This window comes from Neomonachus schauinslandi, chromosome 16 (genome assembly GCF_002201575.2).
Source record: "Neomonachus schauinslandi chromosome 16, ASM220157v2, whole genome shotgun sequence".
Classification (NCBI taxonomy): Eukaryota; Metazoa; Chordata; class Mammalia; order Carnivora; family Phocidae; genus Neomonachus; species Neomonachus schauinslandi.
In genome coordinates, this window is record NC_058418.1 from 7734281 (window position 1) to 7754433 (window position 20153).

A 20153-nucleotide genomic window follows, 5' to 3' on the forward strand; every position below is an offset into this window, starting at 1 on the left:
TCCACCCTGCCATCCACCTTGCCATCCATCCTGCCATCCTTCCTGCCATCCTTCCTGCCATCCTTCCTGCCATCCATCCTGCCATCCACCCTGCCATCCACCTTGCCATCCATCCTGCCATCCTTCCAGTGTAGAGTGCTCAGGAGTCAGGCTGCCCTGGGTTTGAAGCCAGGTCTATCATTTGGGAACGTTGGTGTGTGGTTTCCTGGGCCTGATCCCCCCTGGCAACGGGATGGCAGTGTGTACTTGGTGGGTTGTCGTGAGAATTGGATGGGCTCACCGACGGGAAGCTAAGAAGGTGGCCGTGGTGCTGGTGAGCAAGCCAAGGAGCCGCCTCGTGGTCACACACAGTAGGAGCTCAGGTCCAGGAAGATCCTCCTTTTCTGTCCTGACCATGACCATGACCCCATGACTATGACCATGACCATGACCGCTGCACCATGCCTGGTGTTAAGTGAGGAGTGCCCCGAGGACAGGGGTGGGAGGAGACCAGCAGGGACCCTGGGTACTCACAACCATCCCAGGGCCTAGCACGGAGGACCCTCAGGCACCCTGGGAGCCTCAACTCTGCCGGAATTGGCTGGGCCCAGTACAGAATGGAAAGGTAGGGCCCTTTGTTAAACAAGACAGGACAGCAGAGCACCAAGCCCAAGGCGGGGCCCTCCTGAGTGCAGGCGCCCTGAGCCCCTGCACCTGCCGCTTGCTGAAACCGGCAATGCTGGGTGGCTGCAGGCTTCCTGGAAGCGGTGATGCTTGAGGCTGATTTTGAAGGATGAGTATTTAACTGAAAAGTTGGAGGTAGAGGGTACTCCTAGCAGGTGGGGTCAAGGCCTGGAGATACTTGTAGGAATGTAGGCTTTTTGTGTGGAGACGGGGTGCAAGGGTGTGAGTGGGAGGGGGAAGGCGGCAGATTGTGAAGAGGTGCCAGGCTAGAGCACTGGGGAGCCATGGGAGGGCTGTAAGCAGGAGAGGCCATGGACGGGGGTAGGGGGGAGGAGGGGAGGTTGGAGGAAGAGCAGGATGATGGAGAGGAGGGGACCGGACCCAGAGGTATCGGACGGATGGGCAGTGGGGGGGGTTGGAGGGGGTCGCACGCACAGGGTCTGGCCTGGCGGGGGTACGTGGGAGAAGGAATGGGTTTGGGGATGACCCTGAGCTCAGTTGAGCCCTGTGGGGGGATGTTCAGGGAGAGACCCCAGGAGGAAACCATATAGGAGTCGGGAGCTCAGGTGGAGGCAGCTCGGGGACAAGCGGTGGAGACGCAGTGCCATGGGCTGCAGATTTGTGTCAAGGTCACGGGTGCCTTCTAATGTCACTAACAATAGCCAGTTCCCCTGAAACAATAACCAGATACAAGCAGGCCACCCACGGGCCAACTGTGAGAGCCGAGGGTGGGTCATGACAGTGGCAGGGGGGCCAGCCGAGGGCCACGGCTAATTCAGTCAGGTGCAAGTGGGGGCCAATATTAAAAAAAACGAAGAAGGCAGCCTTGGTGGTGCATGGCTGTCCTCCGACCTCTCCCGTTCAGCACCCATGTGAGTGCTTCTCTGGGCGGGGGGCGGGGGGGGGGATGGGGCAGTGTGGGGTCACTGGGTGGGATGGAAGTCAGGTGTTTCTGACGGAGCTGCGTGAAGAAGGCCTTGAAACTTGGTGGTGCCTTTATCAGCTTTCCCGTTGCCCTCCCTCGCTTTGTGCCTTCTGTGGTTCTGAGCCCCGTGGCCAGGCCCACAGCCACGCTTTCCTGCTGCCTGGCTGGCTGAGGGGGCAGCGAGTGGAGACTCGAGGGCAGCAGAGGACGGGCCTCCCAGCGGGAGCTGAGTCTGTGACAGCCTGTCCCCCCCCCGCAACCTCAGACATCCAGCAGCTCTTCACCAGGGCCCAGTGTGACAACACCATCATCAAGGACCTCCTGGGGGTCAAGACCCACATGCGAGACCGGGACATTGGCCTCTTCCTGGGCCTCATCGAGAAGCGGCTGGTCGAGCTCCTGTCCGTGCAGGCCTACCTAGATTTTCAGGTGGAGATGTAGGAGGCTCTGGGGGGGGCGGGGACAGGGAGCCCAAATCTTGGAAGCCGGGACCTTGGGGATGAGCTGACCGCTGGTTTATCCACCCTCTAGAACTACACCTCCCCGAGCTGGGTTAACACTGCCCTCCTGGTTCTGGGCCAGAGCCCTGAGGATCTTCCAAAGAAGATGGCCCTGCCTCAGCTCCCTGAGAACCAGTGAGGCACAGGGCAGGAGGGAGGAGCAGGGGAAGGCGATTCCGTGGGGGCAGAGGGACAATGAATGGGATGGAGGGTTTTGGGGGAGTGGGTGCTTTGGGGGGGACCAGGAGGAGTCGGGGCTCCAGAGAACTGAACTGGCCCCAGGGAGACCAGAAAGGCAAAGGGCACCCAGGCTGGCCAGAGCATGGCTAACGGTCTCTGGGTATAGCAATGAGGGGCCATCGGCCTTTTGTGGCTACGAGTGTCCTCCCTTCCTGCCTTCCCCCCACTTTAGGGAGGACACCCCAGGCTTTGAGGCCAAAGATGACGCTCCAATGAGCGAGGAAGAGCTCCGGAGCCAAGTGACAAAGCTGGTGAGGATGGGAACCTGCCGGGTTCGGGGCAGGACCTCAGCCCTTTCCTGGAACCTAACTCGCCTCCCCCACAGCTGGAGGCTCGGGAGCTGGCTGAGGCCATGAAGAAGGTCGATAGCACCCCGAGCGTCCCCGGCCTCTCCAGTACCCAGAGGGTCACCTCCGGCTCACCCTCGGTGATCGCCAAGAACCCCAGTATCATCCCTGGGTCCATCCTGAGCCAGAGGACTAGTGGCATCCTGGTGTCCAGTGGAGGCCATGCCACTGGTTCCAATGTCGGCCGTGTCACCTTTGGTGACCCCGGCTCCAGCACAGGCCACGTGACCTTTGGTTCCATCAGCGCCATGGGAGCACCGCTCTCCAGCTGGGGCTCAACGGGGGGCCGTGTGACCTTCAGAACCCCCAGCTCTAGTAGCTACCTGGGGTCCACTGGATACGTGGGGTCCAGCGGCGTCCACGAAAGCCATGCAGGTGCGGAGAGCAGAGGCATGGGGTCAGAATCAAGTGGAGGCCTCGGGTCCAGCAGAGGCCAAGTCTCGAGCCCTGACCCCACCTCCAGCACCAACAGGGGCTCCACCACCAGCAAAGACTAGGGCGCCCACCCTGCCCGTGGCTCCTTGCTAGCCTTCTCGGCATTTCTGCCTCGAGGTTTCCCCGTGACTCTCCACGGCTCTCTTGCGCCACATTTGTCTGCGCCTGCCCTGCACCTGCCCTGCACCTGCCCTGCACCTGCCCTGCACTGTGTCCCCGTCTGTTTCCATCCGCTCCTCGCCATGTCCTCAGCTCTGTTTCCTGGTCCCTTTCTGTTCCCAACCCTCCTTTCCCTTCCTGTCTCCCAATTTCCTGTTCTCCTGGCTTCCCGTTCAGCGTGTCTCTGTACTGGGTTCACATCTCTCCCCCCAGCTCTGCCCTAACCCCTCCGGCTGTCCCCCCCGACCACCTCCTGTTTCTGCTTCCTCACCTCTAAGCCCCACTCCTGCATCTGTCTTCCAGGCTCTCCTTGTACCTCATGTCCCTGTCTCTGTAGCTCCTCCTTCCTCACCCTCCCCAGGAGCCCCCAGTACTGAGCAGCGGGGGGGAGAATTGGAGCAATGATGTCAGGGTCAGCATGAGCTGTGAGCAGAGGAAATAAAGGTCAGAGCCTGAGTTTGACCCCAGCCTAGTTACAAGTGTGTATGTGCGAGCAAGCTTGAGATGTGGCTCTTTCCTCTACCTCCAGCCTGGAAATGTATGACCTTGTCCCTATTCCCATTCATTCATTCATTCGTGCATGCATTCATTCATTCATGCATGCATTCATTTAAGATTCATTTATTTAGAGAGACAGAGAAAGAGAGAGTGAGTGGGGGGAGGGGACAGAGAATCTTCAAGCAGACTCCCCGATGCGCAGGGAGACCGACGCTGGGCTGGATCCCATGACACATGAGCTCATGACCTGAGCCGAAACCAAGAGTCAGATGCTCAACCGACTGAGCCACCCGGGGGCCCCTGTTTCTTTTTTTTTTTTTTAAGACCACCACATTTCAGGCTCTACCGAAAACTAGGATGTATCAGTCAGGATAGGCTGGGTTATGCTCCAGTAACAAACAAGCCCAGGATCTCAGTGGCCTCATGCAGCAAAGGTTTATTACTCACCAGTGTTACTGGTCTTTTATGGGTCACCTCAGGGCTCTGCTCCACATCATCCTTGTGACCCAGGCTGAGGGAACAGCATCTCTCTGGAGCGTTGGCAATTCTTTGACACTGGGAAGAGAGAGAAAGTGGCGAAGCTGCAGTGACTCATACAGCTTCTGCCTGGATATGAAACATGTCACTTCCACTCGGCATCTGTTGGCCCAAGCAGGTCATTCAACGATGTGTAACTTCAAAGGGGAGGGATGGTGGGAAGTGCAGTCTGTCCATGTGCCTGGAAGGAGAGAGGGAAAAGAATATTTGAGGACCTCCCTAACGCCGGGGTCACAGAGATAAAGCAGACTGTCCCCTCCCCGCTGTGGGCTGGTTTGGGAGGGAGGGGGATTAGAACACCGTGGGTCACTCTTTCGGGTCCTGCTGAATGCCCTGTCTAAATTTAATATGACCAAATCCAGACAGATACTCCATCATCCACCTTCCCAGTCAAGGAAGGTAATACTCTGGGCCTCGTTCTCCTTAAAATAGGTGGATGATTGTGCACACCTCAAAGACTTTTTGTGCGAAGAAATGAATTGGTCCACATGAAGCCTTAGAAACAGTACCTGGCACATAATATAATGCTCAAAACTATCTGTGATCATGTGTATGATGGTCCATGAAGGGAAATTGACATAGTGCTTCTCACTTGTTCAGATAACCCAGTCTTCCTCTCTCCTCACCTGGCCCTATCATCTGGGGAGGCCCCCCCATTGCTACCTATTTAACAACTGGCTTTTCAGGAAAAAGAATGAAAACAAAAGCAAAAACCTTGATTTGTAGTGCCTGCCCAGTCCCAAACTTTTTAAAAATGGAAGTTGCCTTAAAATTTTTGACAGCAAAAAATCTCAGTTCCCAATGAACAAAGCTAATGCCTCAACAATTTTAAAACTTTAACAACAAAAAGAAAAAAAAGTCTCCTTGGTACCAGTACAAAATCCTGATCTAAAAAGAAGGCACTTTGGGGCGCCTGGGTGGCTCAGTCGTTCAGTGTCTGCCTTCGGCTCAGGTCATGATCCCAGGGTCCTGGGATCGAGCCCCGCATCGGGCTCCCTGCTCCGCAGGAAGCCTGCTTCTCCCTCTCCCACTCCCCCTGCTTGTGTTCCCTCTCTCGGTATGTCTCTGTCAAATAAATAAAATCTTTAAAAATAAAAATAAAAAGAAGGCCCTTTATATATATAGTTTTAAGATTTTATTTATTTGAAAGAGAGCAAGAAATATCACAGAGGGAGAGGGAGAAGCAGACTCACTGCTGAGCAGAGAGCCCAACGCAGGACCATGACCTGAGCTGAAGGCAGTCGCTTAACCAACTGAGCCACGCAGGTGCCCCAAGAAGGCACTTTAAATAGCAGGAGGATAGGGGCACCTGGGTGGCTCAGTTGGTTAAGCAACTGCCTTCGGCTCAGGTCATGATCCTGGAGTCCCTGGATCGAGTCCTGCATCAGGCTCCCTGCTGGGCAGGGAGTCTGCTTCTCCCTCTGACCCTCCCCCTCTCATGTGCTCTCTCTCTCTCTCTCTCTCATTCTCTCTCTCTCTCTCATTCTCTCTCTCAAATAAAATCTTAATAAATAAATAAATAAATAAATAAATAGCAGGAGGATAGTCTCAAGATAAACCAGGATGTACTCTTGTTGGTACCGTGGACCCCAAATGGACTGGCTGGTCTTACCTTCCGGGCCCCAACCCAAGGAGCATAAGCTAGTTGTGATCAAAGCCTTCTAGAACTTTTTAGTGGGATATCATGACTTCTGACCTCCGGGAGGTCAGCTAGGTCCTTTTTTTTTTTTTTTCCCCCAGCCAGGTCCTCTTAAATGGACAGCGCTTGACCTCACTGGCTTGACCCTAAAAAAAAAAAAAAAAAAAAAAATCTGAAGATGGGGATTAATATATGCTAATGCAGGAAAACCCCATTTTTGCTCCTTTGCTAGATCACAGAGGTTTTAAGGAACTTTTCGCTGCAGAGGGTTATCTTGGACCTGGGTCCTGAGCTGGAAAAGAAGGTGTGGATTCCTGCTTTATATGAAAACTCTAAATGACCTCCACATGGGCGGGGAGTTGGGGGGTAATGTTGGGGGGCATCAGAGTTTGGTCTCGGCTTCAGTAATTGTCCAAAATATGCCAATCAATGTTGGCTTTGGCCTTGCCTCTGGAAGCATGAATTACCACCTGCATATTTCAGTGTGATATCCCTGAACTTGTGGGTGCTCAGTGATGTTGCAATCACGTAGGTTACTCACACACACACACACACACACCATCACAGGGTCATTTATAGGAGCAAAACACTTTAATTGGACTTCCTAACTTTTGCACGTGCACTTTCCAATACGGGTAATCTGGAACAACAAATTGTATATTCTCTACCGTGAAGTTCTATCAGTCCACAGAAATATAAATGCATATTTTCACTGCAAGACAGGCTGGTGGTACCAATCATTTTTTTTTTTATTGTACAAGTGATGATTTCTTGGTACAGAATTTTAGGTACAAAATTTACTAAGAAATTCCTAACAACAGCACACACATTTGAACAGTAAGGGAGTATGTTTGCTAGACGACTCTAGGAAGGATACTACTTCCTTTTTGAATCAACAAACGTTTATAAAAATTTAAAAGACTAAGAAGGGCGCCTGGTTGTCTCCTTTGGTAGAGCACACCACTCTTTTTATTTATTTATTTATTTATTTATTTATTTATTTATTTATTTGACAGAGAGAGAGACACAGCGAGAGAGGGAACACAAGCAGGGGGAGTGGGAGAGGGAGAAGCAGGCTTCCCGCGGAGCAGGGAGCCCGATGTGGGGCTCGATTCCAGGACCCTGGGATCATGACCTGAGCCGAAGGCGGACACTTAATGACTGAGCCACCCAGGTGCCCCGAGCACACCACTCTTAATCTCAGGGTCGTGAGTTCAAGCCCCACATTGGGCATGGTGCCTACTCTTAAAAAAAAAAAAAAAAAGTAAATGAGAAAATTAGGGTAACAGAAATTAAGTTCTCTCTTAATTCAAACCTTTGTATTTTGGTGTAGCTTTCAGACTAAAAGAAAATTCCTGGGGCGCCTGGGTGGCTCAGTCGTTAAACGACTGCCTTTGGCTTAGGTCATGATCCCAGGGTCCTGGGAGCGAGCCCCGCATCGGGCTCCTTGCTCAGCAGGGAGTCTGCTTCTCCCTCTCTCTCGGCCTGCCGTTCCTCCTGCTTGTGCTCTCAATCTCTCTGTCAAATAAATAAAATCTATCTATATATATATAAAAAATTCCTGTTTGGAATTAACAAGCTTCGGGGTGAGCCTGTGAGTGTCTGGGCAGCCAGCAGGGGTCGCCACCTTTCACGCTCAGGCATTCCCGACGTTCGGTCGTATGTGGTCCGGGTACCATTTAATGCCACGTGGGCTCACTAGTTTTATTTGTAAAATAATCCATCAGAGTCATGGGATTTAATTTTCCATCATGCATATGGGAAAAGAAGAAAAGAGGAAAAGGCTATTGATCTTCTGATCTGATGAGAAAGCTTACTTGTATTTGTAGAGCCTACATGCAGGAAGTCAGCAGGGCAGCAAATGATCAAGTAAGACAACCCATCGGGGTGAAAACCTTCCAGAGGGAACAGTCACTGGACATGGCCACAATTATTATAGTTTTTGGCATCCCAGAAAACCCTGTAGAAGTTGCTTCTGAGTAATATTAATAAGGAACAGGGCAAGTTGGAGGGAGTTAGAAATTTCCAGTCTCTCTGGTGCACCGGACAAAATTAATATTCTTGTAAAAAAAGTTGTCTTCTTCACATCTTATCAACTCAGATCCTTTGAATTAACTTTATGATAAAGAACGCTCTCTTTTTTCCTTATAGTTGCTCTTTCCCCATTAGTTTGACAAATATTAAGTACGTACTATGTGCCATAATTGTACTAGCTTCCGGGGATAGAAGAGTGAACAAGAAGTGTAAAAACTGGTATTGCAGGAAGGAGATGGAAGTAGCAGCTCCCTTGGCTTCTGGACGTGCAAGTGCCATTCCCGTGCTCACATCTGGGACCTGGAGTCTCATCTTGGTGTGGAGCGGAGTCATGACCACCTGCCCTATCCACTGTCCGCAAGGACTTCCTCCTCTTTCTTTCTGAAGACAGGAAGGTGAGCACAGTGATCCCAGGCCCTCAGCAGCCCCTCCTCCAAAGCTCTCATGAACCACTCTAGCAGGAGGGATTCAGGCTGACCCTGACTCTCAACCCCCTCGAGGGTCCTAGACCTACACTGAGCAGACCCTTCTCTGCCTTCCCCTGGTCCAGGGCTGGGCTCGCCGTTTATAGATGGTCACCGTGAGCCCAGAACACATCCGAGGCCACTGACGGAGAAGCCAGAGAATCAAACCGGGAATGCTCTTGGTTCCCAGGCAAGTTCCCAGCACCCCCCTCGATATCACAGTCACTTCCCCTTTGGCCCTGGGTGCGGAGAGGGATGGATGGAGAATGCAGGCTCGCTGGATCAAGGCTGTAGCTGGGAGACAAAACGAGTGGCTTCCCAATCCCTGCTTTTGAGGTGGGGGTGGGTGACTTTCCTGGTAGTGGTGGTGACATTGGCCACCATGGTGATGATGGGTGTCGTGGTGGTGGTGGTGGGTTGGGGGTTGTGGTGGTGAGAGGGAAGGTGGCGACGTGGTTGACAGCGGGGATGATGGTCATGCTGATGATGCTGCTGGCGTCAGAAGGGGGGGCTGTGGTGATGGTGGTGGTGAAAGCGTTGTTGGTGTTGGAGATGCTAGCGTTGTCACCTCAGCCGAAGACCCTTTATTGCCATTTTAGATCCACTCTGTTCCATATGGAGACTCGCATTTCTAAGCGTGAACTCATTGGGATGTCATTAATCTACATTACACAGAATAGAAAACCAGCCGGCCAGTGCAGCTCCATCTTACTGGCAAAAACGGAGAAAGGACTGAATTAAACTGTACTTAATAGCAGTGAAATTCGGAGCATTTAGTGAATTCTATGCTCCAGGAGCGAGGCAGAAACTAACACTGCAGCATACAACCTGTGTGGCCTTGGACAAGTGTCTTTACCTCTCTGAGTCCAGTTTATCTCGAAATCTGGGGGAATCCCTGGTGACAGCACAAGGTGGTGGAATAATACTGCTAGGGAATCGTCGGAGTGCTAACCCTTTTTCCATCGTAACCTTTGTCAGCTGGAAACAAAACAAAACAAAAAAAACCCAAAACACAAAAAACCTGAAGATAATCTAGGACAGTGGCAAACACTTTCCTAGATTATCAATGGAGACTTGTTAGAGAGTCAGTAAATCAATTTAAGGGGATCTGACCAGAATTTCAAAATAGGAACAGAGCAGAATTTTAAAAATATATATATCATGCTGTACAGGGTGGCATTTCCTGAAGCTATGTTAATGTGCGATGATTTCTTACTGTGCATCACGGTCAGAAAAGTCTGGGAGCCTCTGGGAGACGGCCCCCAGCCTCGCACTGATTTCCAGACCCCCGCCGGGACCACTCCCGAGAGCGTCTCCCTTTCAGACGCGATCCCACCTCGCCCACAGCAAACCTCCCGGTCTCCCGGAGGCGCTGTGTTGGCGGGACTCGGCCGCCAGGTGGCGCGCGTGCCCCGCCGCGAGCGGGTTCTGCTCGGTCTGACCGTCCAGGCCCCGGTTTCCTCCTGGTCCCGTGTCGCCCCGAGGATCCCGTTTGCTGGGGCGGGAGACCCTGGACTCGAATACAGCTCCCCCAGAAGAGCGCGGAGGGAGGGCTCGGGCGGTCAGGAAGGGATGCGGCCGTCCTGAGCCCCACGCCTCCCTTGATTCTGCAGTGATCATCCAGTACCTCCCTCTGTGCGCTGGACCGAGTCACCCCACTCAGAGCTCGCATCCCAGAGGGGAGGACAGACAAGAACCCCCAGTCACAACCCGCCAGTACAGGGACGCCTCCTTGCCCAGGGCTTAGAGACAAGTGTGGCGCGGGACAGCCGGGGGTGGAATCCCATCCCGCCCCCAGATGGCTGTGTGACCTTGGGCAGCTTGCTTAGCCTCCCTGTGCCTCAGTTTTCTCTGCTATAAAACGGGACAAGAGCACCCACAGCACAGCATTGTCGTGGGCATGAAACGAGTTAATATTCGTAAAGCACTTAGAAGGGGCCTGGTAGGTTTGTTAAACCAACTGTTACAAATTCCCATGTTGTACCTGTAGGAAGGCGTGGGGTGGCAGAAGGAATCCCAAAGCCGCATCCCTCCCTCCCCGCCACTCCTTGGAGTCCAGGGATCCTGACTCCCAGGGAGGGTCCTTTTCCTCTGCGTGGCGCTCCCTCGGCATGGTCTGGGCGGATGGGGAGGGCCTGAATGCACCCAGATTCGTGGACAAAGCAGTGAGCCGAAAAGGCATGCGGGGGAGAGGGGCGGGGGGCGTTGCGGGGAAAGGGCCAAGCGCGACAGCCCTCTCATCCACAGTGTGGGTCCCCTGCCCCCAGGTCCTCCCTGAACACCTAAAGCTGAACTTAGCAGAGCTTTTGGGAGCCACGCAGCTGTGGACACCCAAGACCTGTGCTGTCTCTTACCCTCCTTCCCCTTTTCTTGCCTTCACAAGGTTAATTCAGGCATAATCACTGTCTGTGAATATTCAGTGATTTTTCACAAACTTACAGAATTGTGCAATCGTCATCATAGTCCAGTGTTAGATCACTTCCACCATCCCCAAAGGTTCCCTCTTGCCAGCTTGCAGTCAATTTCCTGTCCCACCTCCGACCCCAGGCAACCACTGATCTGCAATCTTGTCTCTAGATTTGCTTCTTCTGGAAATTCCATATAAAGGATCATACAATATTGTCCTAAAATACTTTTTAAAAAATGAGCTCCATGCCGGGCCTGGAGCCCAACTCGGGGCTTGAACTCACAATCCTGAGATCAAGAGTCCCACGCCCAACGGACTGAGCCACCCAGGCACCTCCTAAAATACTTATTTCTATTGAACATATGCAGATTGTACAACCCAGCAGTTCTCCTGCAAGAGTAACTCATCCAGAGACTTATCAAAATTGGCTTTAGCAACAATGTTTATAATATTTACAGTGAGTTACATGAACAAAGGTCTCTTCAATGAATTAAATTAAAATTTAATTTAAAAAAACCCCACAGGGCACTGAAAATAAAAGAACCAACCACCTGAGTTAATCATTCTCTGAAAAAAGCAGGACACAAAGACATATTCACTGTCATGCCATCGTATGTAGTATAAAAATAAGCAGAATCAGAAAATATATTTGGAGGGGCGCCTGGGTGGCTCAGTTGGTTAAGTGACTGCCTTCGGCTCAGGTCATGATCCTGGAGTCCCTGGATCGAGTCCCTGGATCGAGTCCCGCATCGGGCTCTCTGCTCAGCAGGGAGTCTGCTTCTCCCTCTGACCCTCCCCCCTCTCACGTGCTCTCTCTCAAATAAATAAAATCTTTAAAAAAAAAAAAAGAAATATATTTGGGGATTTATGCAAAGGCAGTAACATAAAGATGAGCAAGGGAATACATACTCATATGGACAACAGTAGTCTCCACTTGGGGTCTGCAGGCAACACCTGTAGGTACAGACATGTATTGTAGGGCATTTAATAAACTTGTAATGGGCCTGGATGGTGAGTATGTGGCTTTTTTTTTTTTTTTTTTTTTTTTTTAAAGTTTTTTTTTTTTTTTTTGGGAGAGGGAGAATGAGAGACAGAGAGCATGAGAGGGAGGAGGGTCAGAGGGAGAAGCAGACTCCCTGCTGAGCAGGGAGCCCGATGCGGGACTCGATCCCGGGACTCCAGGATCATGACCTGAGCCGAAGGCAGTCGCTTAACCAACTGAGCCACCCAGGCGCCCCGAGTATGTGGCTCTTAAGACTTTTAACTGTGTATGTACATTTTCATCTACTTTTAGGGAGCCGTATTTCCCAATTTTTTTTTAAAATTAAGAAAAATAATCAGTATAGAAAGAGCCATGCCTCTTTATCTCTCTAATCCACAAGGAAACATGAGATAAAAGCTTGTTTTGTTCTTTCCTTTAGACCAGTGGCCAGCAAACTACAGCCTGTGGCCCAAATCAGGCCTGTAAGCTAAGCATGGTTTTCCATTTCGTGAATGTTTGGGGAAAAAGAAGAGTATCTCATCAAAAGAAGAGTATCTCATGATATGTGAAAATTATATGAAATTCAAATTTCAGTGTCCATAAATAATTTCACATCCATTTGTTTTATGTGTTGTCTACGGCTTCTTTGTGCTCTAATGGACGATCTGGGCAGTGGAGACAGGGACAACGTGGCCTGAAAAGCCTAAAATATTTACTCCTTGGCTCTTTATGGAAAATGTTTGCTGACCCAGGATAGACCCAGAGTCTTCCACAGTCCTCAGCCTAAAGGAGATGCTCAAGAAGATGTATCTGATTAACAACAGCACAGTCTCAAAAGCCAGAATAACTTAGTTTTGAAGGTTTCCTTTGGTCAGTTAATAAACTTGGTATTTCATAGATGTACTGTGGTTAGACAGAAGAATGGCCCCCAAAGATATGTATGTTCTAATGTCCAGAGCCTGTATGTTATCCTATATAACAAAAGGGAATTAAGGTCACAGATGGAATTAAAGTTGCTAATCAGCTGATCCTGAGATGGGAGATGATCCTGGGCTATCTGGGTGGGTCTGATGTAGTCGCAAGGGTCCTTATAAATGGAAGAGGAAGGACTCTTACAGAAGCGTAAGAGTCAGAGGGATGTGATGTTAGAATTCAACCACCGTTGCTGGTTTTGAAGAAGGAGAAAGAGCCATGAGTCAAGGAATGCAGGTGACCTCTAAAAGCCGGAGAAGGCAAGAACATGAATTTTCCCTAGAGCTTCCAGAAAAGAAGAAAGTCCCGTGGACACGTTGATTTTAGTCCAGTGAGACCCATTTTGGACTTCTGACTGCCAGAAATGTGAGATGATGAATTTGGGTTGTTTAAAGCCACTGAGCAACAGGAAATTAATACAGGTACTAAACCCTGAACTTGACAATGAAAACACCTACTGCTTTGAAACTCGAAAGAAGCTGTTTAACATCGGAAAGTTTCCTTACCTTTTGTGCTTCAGGTTCCTCAGTTATAAGAGGGAGATAAGCATTTATTCATGGAGTGGTGGTGATAAATGTGATGATATATGTAAAGTCTTGCTCATAGTGAGGGGCACGTAAACTTTCATCCTTATTATATGAATAAAAAAAACTGTTAGTAAAAAAGGTGGTTAAAACATAGACTTAACAGAGTGGCTCAGTTGGTTAATTGTCTGCCTTTGGCTCAGGTTGTGATCCCAGGGTCCTGAGTTGGGCTCCCTGCTCCTCAGGGAGTCTGCTTCTCCCTCTGTCCCTCCTCCCACTTGTTCTCTCACAAATAAATTTTAAAAAAATGACTGAACAGAAAACTCACTTGTAAAAAAGAAAATGACCAAACTCCTATGCATCTAATAACATTAGTCTACAAATACATTAAGCAAGAATTGACAAAGCTGTAAGACTTTGATAATCCCCTTCTCTAGTGAGATATTGTATTACAAGCTTGCTCAGTAAAAGATCAAGAGTCAAAAATTTTGTTTGTAAAAGAATGTAAAACACTCAAGAAGCTTGACCATTCAGACATGTACTGGACCCTGATCCCAGCCAACACCAAAGAAATTCAGTGTTTTAAAACACACAAGAAGCAACACTGGCCCCACACTAGTTTTATCATTTAGCATTTAACTCTTGAGTTATAAAAATCTCCCCTAAAATGCTTCTTACTCAAACTAGGGGTTCACTTCATGCAATAAGTTTAGAAATGTAGTCTGTTGCAGCCATGGACACCCAAAAACATGCTACAAGGGAGTGAGGACTCTTGTGTTTTGAGGGTTGTGTTACTGAGGCCATGACCTTCATTCCAATGATCCTAAGATTGCTGTGCTAATTCAGGGAATTTCGTCCAATTTCCAGAGAGGAACTGGGAAAGAGAGCAAAGAGAACTTAGTTAAGAGAAAAAGTGTGACACTCTCTCTCCTCTTTCCAACAGCTTTCTAGGAATCCAAGCCGGTGAATTCTGTCAAGGATATAAGCTCTACCCACCATTAGTTATGAGAAAACGTAGAAAATGCATTTTAAAACCTTCAACAGTGCTAACTCTGGAAAGACAAGTCTATGTACCCTTAGTACAGACGATGAGAAAAATTAATACGGTCAGGCAATTGACAGAATCAGCCCCATGAGACCGCAAAGAACATCAGAACATGTGTCCCGTATTAGCATCATAAAGACCACAAACTCTGACCATAATGCAGTCAAATCAAGACCAGTAACCACTGACAAAAAATGTTATCACAGAGCACACTAAACCCCAATCTGAATTAAATGGGGCTCAAATAGGGCTTCATGTTGGTGAGACCATCTGTATGTAAATTCTAATGAAGCCACTATATATTGAAATTCACATGGCAGAGCTGCAAGGGCATATAGAGGGATTTTCATCATCTTATAGGATTATTAGAGAAGAAAAACTGGAAAATCATGAATTTTGGTCCCAGTTCAAGGATGAGACAATGTAACAGCAGCAATCGTTAATATTTACTGTGTTTCTCTCCAACGATGTACTCATCTTATGGAAGGCTTTCTTCTATTACAATCACAGTATCTCTCCAGCACATGGTCTCTCGTGTAACGTAAGGGGTGAGTGTTTAAAGAGGTCTTTCCCACATTCCTTACTCCCATGAGGAGTCTCCGCAGTGTGAGTTCTGACAGGGATTCCACTGAGACAACATTGAAGGCTTTTCCATATTCCTTAAATTCATGGGGTTTCTCTCCAATGTGAGAATAAATGTCTACTGAAGACGAAAGAAGGGGGTTCCTGGATGGCTCAGTCCGTCAAGCGTGGGACTCTTGATCTCAGCTCAGGTCTTGATCTCAGGGTTGTGAGTTCAAGTCCCATGATGGGCTCCACGCTGAGCACGGAGCCTACTTAAAAAAATTAGTAATAAATAAAAAATCGTAAAGCTGAAAGATGAAAAGCTTTCCACAGACCTTACTTTCACAAGATGTGAATATGTAAATGTGTGAATTCTCACATTTCTGTCCTTCAGGGAAGACTTGAGTTCCTTTCTAGTACGTCCTTATGTGCTTGGTATTTTGAGAAAATTAATGAAACTTTTCTCACATTGCTTTCATTCACAGGACCTCTCTCAACTGTGAATTTTTATTTTTATTTTTTTTTTAAGATTGTTTTATTTATTTAAGCAATCTCTACACCCGACGTGGGACTCAGACTCAGAACCCTGAGATCAAGAGTTGCACGCTCTTCCAACTGAGCTGGCCAGGTATCCCTCAGCTGTGAGTTTTTAGATGATTTTTAAATCTGGAAGACTTGGTGAAGTCTTTCCCACATTCCTCACATTTATAGGGCTTCTTCATAATGTGCTTTTTTAAATGTTTATTAAGGTGTAAGGAATATCTAAAGGCTTTCCCACAGGTCTTGCATTCATAGGGTTTCTCTCCGGTGTGAATTTCCATATGTCTCATAAGGAATGACAGATACACGTAACTTTTCCTACAGTCTTGACATTTATATTTTCCCCCTCTAGTCTTCGTCTTCCTGTGTGAGTCAGAATTTGCCATGTGGGCTAAGGTTTTCTCACCTTGATTCTTCTCATGATTTGCCTCTGCCGTATAGGATTGCCTGTGCACATCATGGGTCGAGCTATTTCGGAAGGTGATGTCACACGGATTAGACTCGTAAGTCTTCCCTTTAATGGGAGGCTTGTATACCCTAAGGGAAATGTCTTCACCAAAGGCTTTTCCAACTGGATCCCATTCGTGAACGTCCACCCCCATGCAGATATTATTATGTGTATGAAGCACATTGTTCTGATGGTCAGTCCATATTTTGGACTCTGGCTCTGCCTGACTTCCTACAAATGGGGTCAGCTCGGTGCTCTGCTGCAAGACTCTATCATTTTTGTTGTTTCTATAGATCTTTTGATTACTGGTTAGGACAGGCTTTTGTTTCACAGTACTTGAGCCACATTTTTGGATATAGTTTCTTGTGGAATCTCTCCATGAGCTAGGTACAGAGTTGTCCCTCATTTCGTGATACTCACAGATCATAACCGGAGACTCGTCCTTCTCGCGCACAGCGGCAACTCGCTTCAAATTCTGCTCCCTTTGCTTGGGTGGCTGGTCTGTTTTGTGGCATTTTTTCCAGTCTTCCCCCAGTGGGGAGGGCTGGGAACTGTGGCTCACGGCACACACTCTGTTTGCTTCATCAGGTGTCTTTTTGGCAAGAATGTCCTGCTGAGGGGTTGAGTTTTTCATTTTATGTTGAGTCACCAAATCTGAAATAAAGGGACACAAAAGTTGAGTTTGTTGAGAGTTAAGGTGGGTTGGAGATGCTAAAGTAGGCAAATGCCCATGTGGGTTTCTTTTCAAATGTTCACGCAGCATACCTGAGGGAGACGTGAAAGGGAAGGAAGGGCAAGCAAGCGAGCAGAAAGACGTCAGGGATTTGGGCCATGTTGGGAGCTTGACTGTGGTGAGGATGGGTTCTGTGGGGATCGAGGGTGTAATCAGGAATGCCACGCGGTGCCACACGGAAGAGAACTGGACAAAGAGTCTGTCATGGGCTGAATTTGGGTCCCCCACAAATCCGTATGTTGAAGCTCTAACTATCCCTGCAAATGGTATTTGCAGGTGGGGCCTCTGGGAGGTAACTGGGTTTAGAGGACATAGGACAGTGGGGCCCCCATGATGGGACTAGCATCCTTACAAGAGCAGGACAACGGAGCTCACGGTCTCTCCACCATGTGAAGACACAGCGAGAAGGTGGCCATCTGCAAACCAGGGAAAGAGACCTCGCTGGGAACGAACCTGCTGGCCCCTTGACCAGGAACTTCCCAGCCTCCAGAATGTGAGAGAGAAATGTCCGTGTGTAAGTCACCCAGACCGTGGTGTTCTGTCACAGCAGCCCAAACAGACTACGACAGAGTCCATGTGTAATTTTAAAGATGAAGGGGCGGGGCGCCTGGGTGGTTCTGTCCGTTAAACGTCTGCTTTCGGCTCAGGTCATGATCCTGGGGTCCTGGGATCATGACCCGAGCCGAAGGCAGACGCTTAATGACTGAGCCACCCAGGCGCCCTAAAAGTAACCATTTTAAAGGGTACCTTTCGGTGGCATCAAGGACATTGGGCATGTGATGCAACCAGCACCTCTCCTCAGTTCCAGGACATCTCCATCACCCCGGAAGGAAGGAGAACTTCTAGACCGTGAAGCGGCCACTCCCTGTTCTTCCCTCCAGCCTTTGGCAACCACTAATCTGCATTCTGTTTCTGTAGCTTTACTTATGCCAGATATTTCATATAAATGAAATCAGACAATATGTAGTCTTTCGTGTCTGCCTTCTTTCACTTAACATAATGCTTTTGAGGTTTATCCATATTGCAACCTGTTGTTGTTTTTTTTTAAGATTTTATTTATTTGGGCGCCTGGGTGGCTCAGTTGGTTGAGCGACTGCCTTCGGCTCAGGTCATGATCCTGGAGTCCCGGGATCGAGTCCCGCATCGGGCTCCCTGCTCGGCAGGGAGTCTGCTTCTCCCTCTGACCCTCTTCCCTCTCGTGCTCTCTGTCTCTCATTCTCACTCTCTCAAATAAATAAATAAAATCTTTAAAAAAATTAAAAAAAGGATTTTCTTTATTTGACAGAGAGAGAGTACAAGCAGGGGGAGAGGGAGGCTCCCCACTGAGCAGAGAGCCCCACGTGGGGCTCGATCCCAGGACCCTGAGATCATGACCTGAGCTGAAGGCAGACGCTTAATGGACTGAGCCACCCAGGAGTCCCCATACTGCAAATGCTTCACTCCTTTTTATGGCTGAGTAATATTCCACTGTGTGGATAGACTATATTTTGTTTGTCCATTCACATGTTGATGGACAACTGGTTTGTTTTCACTACTGCTATGAACACACCTCCACGTGTATGTGTTGGAACATCTGTTTTCAACTCCTGTGGGTAGATACTAAGGAGTGGAATTGCTGGGTCATCTGGTAATTCTGTGTTTAACTCTTTGAGGAGCCACAGCTGTTCTGCACACGGATGAAACGGATTCTTCATCAACACTGCCACATTGTTAAATCCTTCCTCGTAAGGATTCACGTCTGCCTGGCAGGCAGGTGCACAAGGTAAATTTCCCCTGCACCATTCCCAGACCCGCTTCTTGCTCCAAATGGCAGACCAGACTAGGTTTGCCCAGTTGAGATCCCGGTCACCGGAGAATGGGACAGTGCATGGCCCAAGGGAGCGGTGCCAGCACTTTCCATGGAACAGGGGCACATGCTTTGGTCTGCAGGGGTTCCGGAGCTAAGCAAGTGTGAGTATGGAGCAACAAAGGGGTCCCTCCGTTTTCCTCATGAATGCACTGAAACTCCGTGCTCCGTGTTCACCCACCTAAGGATCTCCCGAGGGCTGTTAATCATGAAGAGAATAAAAATGTAATGCAACGGACAGATTTCCTGTTTCATGGGGTGAATCCTATGTCCACCCCTTGGGGACAGTGGCCCCATCTTGGTTATTCAGCAATTCCCCTGTCCCATTTCTCAGCACAGCTCTGGGAACCCAGGAGGGGGTCTGACTCCCATTCGTCCCGGCCGCGAATATGTGTGGGAGGGTAGGACACTCACCCACAGAGGCCAGGTTCCTGCAGTTTTCCAACATCACGTCTCTGTAGAGAATTCTCTGCGCAGAGTCCAGCAGGGCCCACTCCTCCCTGGTGAAATTCACGGCCACGTCTGTGAAGGTCACGGAGTCCTGAAACAACACACCCATTTGGGGCACTGTTATGAGTTGAATTGCATCCCCTCCCGAAGATACGCCGACATCCTGACCCCCAGGACCTCTGAATGGGACCCAATTTGGAAATAAGGCATTTGAAGATATGGAAGAGGTACCATGACGGGGCCACTCAGGTCATGATCCCGGGGTCCTGGGATCGAGCCCCGCATCGGGCTCTTTGCTCAGTGGCGAGCCTGCTTCTCCCTCTACCTGTTTTTCCCCCTGCTTCTGCTCTCTGTCCCTCTCTCAAATAAAAAAAGTCTTAAAAAAAAAAAGTAGAAATCAGTATACAGCACATGGAGGGAAAAATTGTCACAGGATGGCAGACGTAGAGACTGGGGTAAACTGTCTATAAGTCAAGGAATACCAAGGCGAGGCCTTCCGAAGTCTTACATAAAACTGTCCCACCTCCAATCTGAAGTGGATCAGACACAATTTACTAAAACTGTATTGGCATTCATCCCTTGACCCAGCATTTGTCTTTGTGGGATGACTCCAAGACTACCCTGGCCCCAAAGCCAAATGATCATGTGCCCATATTTATTGAAGGTTATTTATAACAGCAAACGATTGGAGACCACCCCTAGATATTCAATAATGAGGCTTGCTTAAAAAAGTATGATGCAGGGGCGCCTGGGTGGCTCAGTCGTTAAGCGTCTGCCTTCGGCTCAGGTCATGGTCCCAGGGTCCTGGGATCGAGCCCCGCATCGGGCTCCCTGCTCTGCGGGAGGCCTGCTTCTCCCTCTCCCACTCCCCCTGCTTGTGTTCCCTCTCTTGCTGTCTTTCTGTCAAAAAATAAATTTAAAAATCTTAAAAAAAAAAAAAAAGAATGAGTGAGATCTCTTATATATGGATATAAAGTGATATCATGTGCCCTCCAGCTTACGTATTTTATATTTTAAGTGAAAGGAAGAAAAGGCACAGAAATGTATCACAAACCACAGACTTATCAGTAAAGGAACAGGGTGGAGAAGAAGGGACAGAAGTAAGGCTTGTCTAAATAAAACCCTGTTATATAGATTTTCATCAGGAACCGGGTAATGTTCGCACATTCAATAAGAAAACAATCCCCCAAATAGGGAAGCT

At 49.0% G+C, this 20153-nt stretch overlaps 2 protein-coding genes across 2 annotated transcripts in view; one reads left to right on the forward strand and one right to left on the reverse strand.

Annotated features, from left to right (window-relative positions):
* Nucleotides 1-3187, forward strand: part of ODAD1 (outer dynein arm docking complex subunit 1) — a 22832-nt gene extending 19645 nt beyond the window's left edge. Inside the window, exons 11-14 of the mRNA XM_021681219.2 lie at nucleotides 1854-2017; nucleotides 2120-2223; nucleotides 2501-2579; nucleotides 2654-3187. Of these exons, the coding sequence (XP_021536894.2) occupies nucleotides 1854-2017; nucleotides 2120-2223; nucleotides 2501-2579; nucleotides 2654-3172 (866 nt within the window). The 3' untranslated portion in view covers nucleotides 3173-3187. The remainder of the gene's footprint in view (nucleotides 1-1853; nucleotides 2018-2119; nucleotides 2224-2500; nucleotides 2580-2653) is intronic.
* An 11688-nt stretch (nucleotides 3188-14875) lies between these two features.
* ZNF114 (zinc finger protein 114) lies at nucleotides 14876-19061 on the reverse strand. Its single transcript, XM_044911364.1, has 3 exons — nucleotides 18917-19061; nucleotides 15593-16577; nucleotides 14876-14990 (listed from the first exon to the last, which is right to left on the reverse strand). Exons 1-3 carry the CDS (start codon nucleotides 19059-19061, stop codon nucleotides 14876-14878), a joined length of 1245 nt encoding a protein of 414 aa, XP_044767299.1.
* Between the last annotated feature and the right edge of the window lie 1092 nt (nucleotides 19062-20153).

Bases quoted from the DNA above. Each gene is read 5' to 3' on its own strand.
- ZNF114 (XM_044911364.1), bottom strand. From the start codon at position 19,061: ATGGGTGTGTTGTTTCAGGACTCCGTGACCTTCACAGACGTGGCCGTG. The intron at 16,578-18,916 runs GTGAGTGTCCTA...CCTTTATTTCAG, and splicing joins CAGGAACCTGGCCTCTGTGG to ATTTGGTGACTCAACATAAA. The intron at 14,991-15,592 runs TCATCTAAAAAC...CAGTGGAATCCC, and splicing joins AAGTCTTCCAGATTTAAAAA to TGTCAGAACTCACACTGCGG.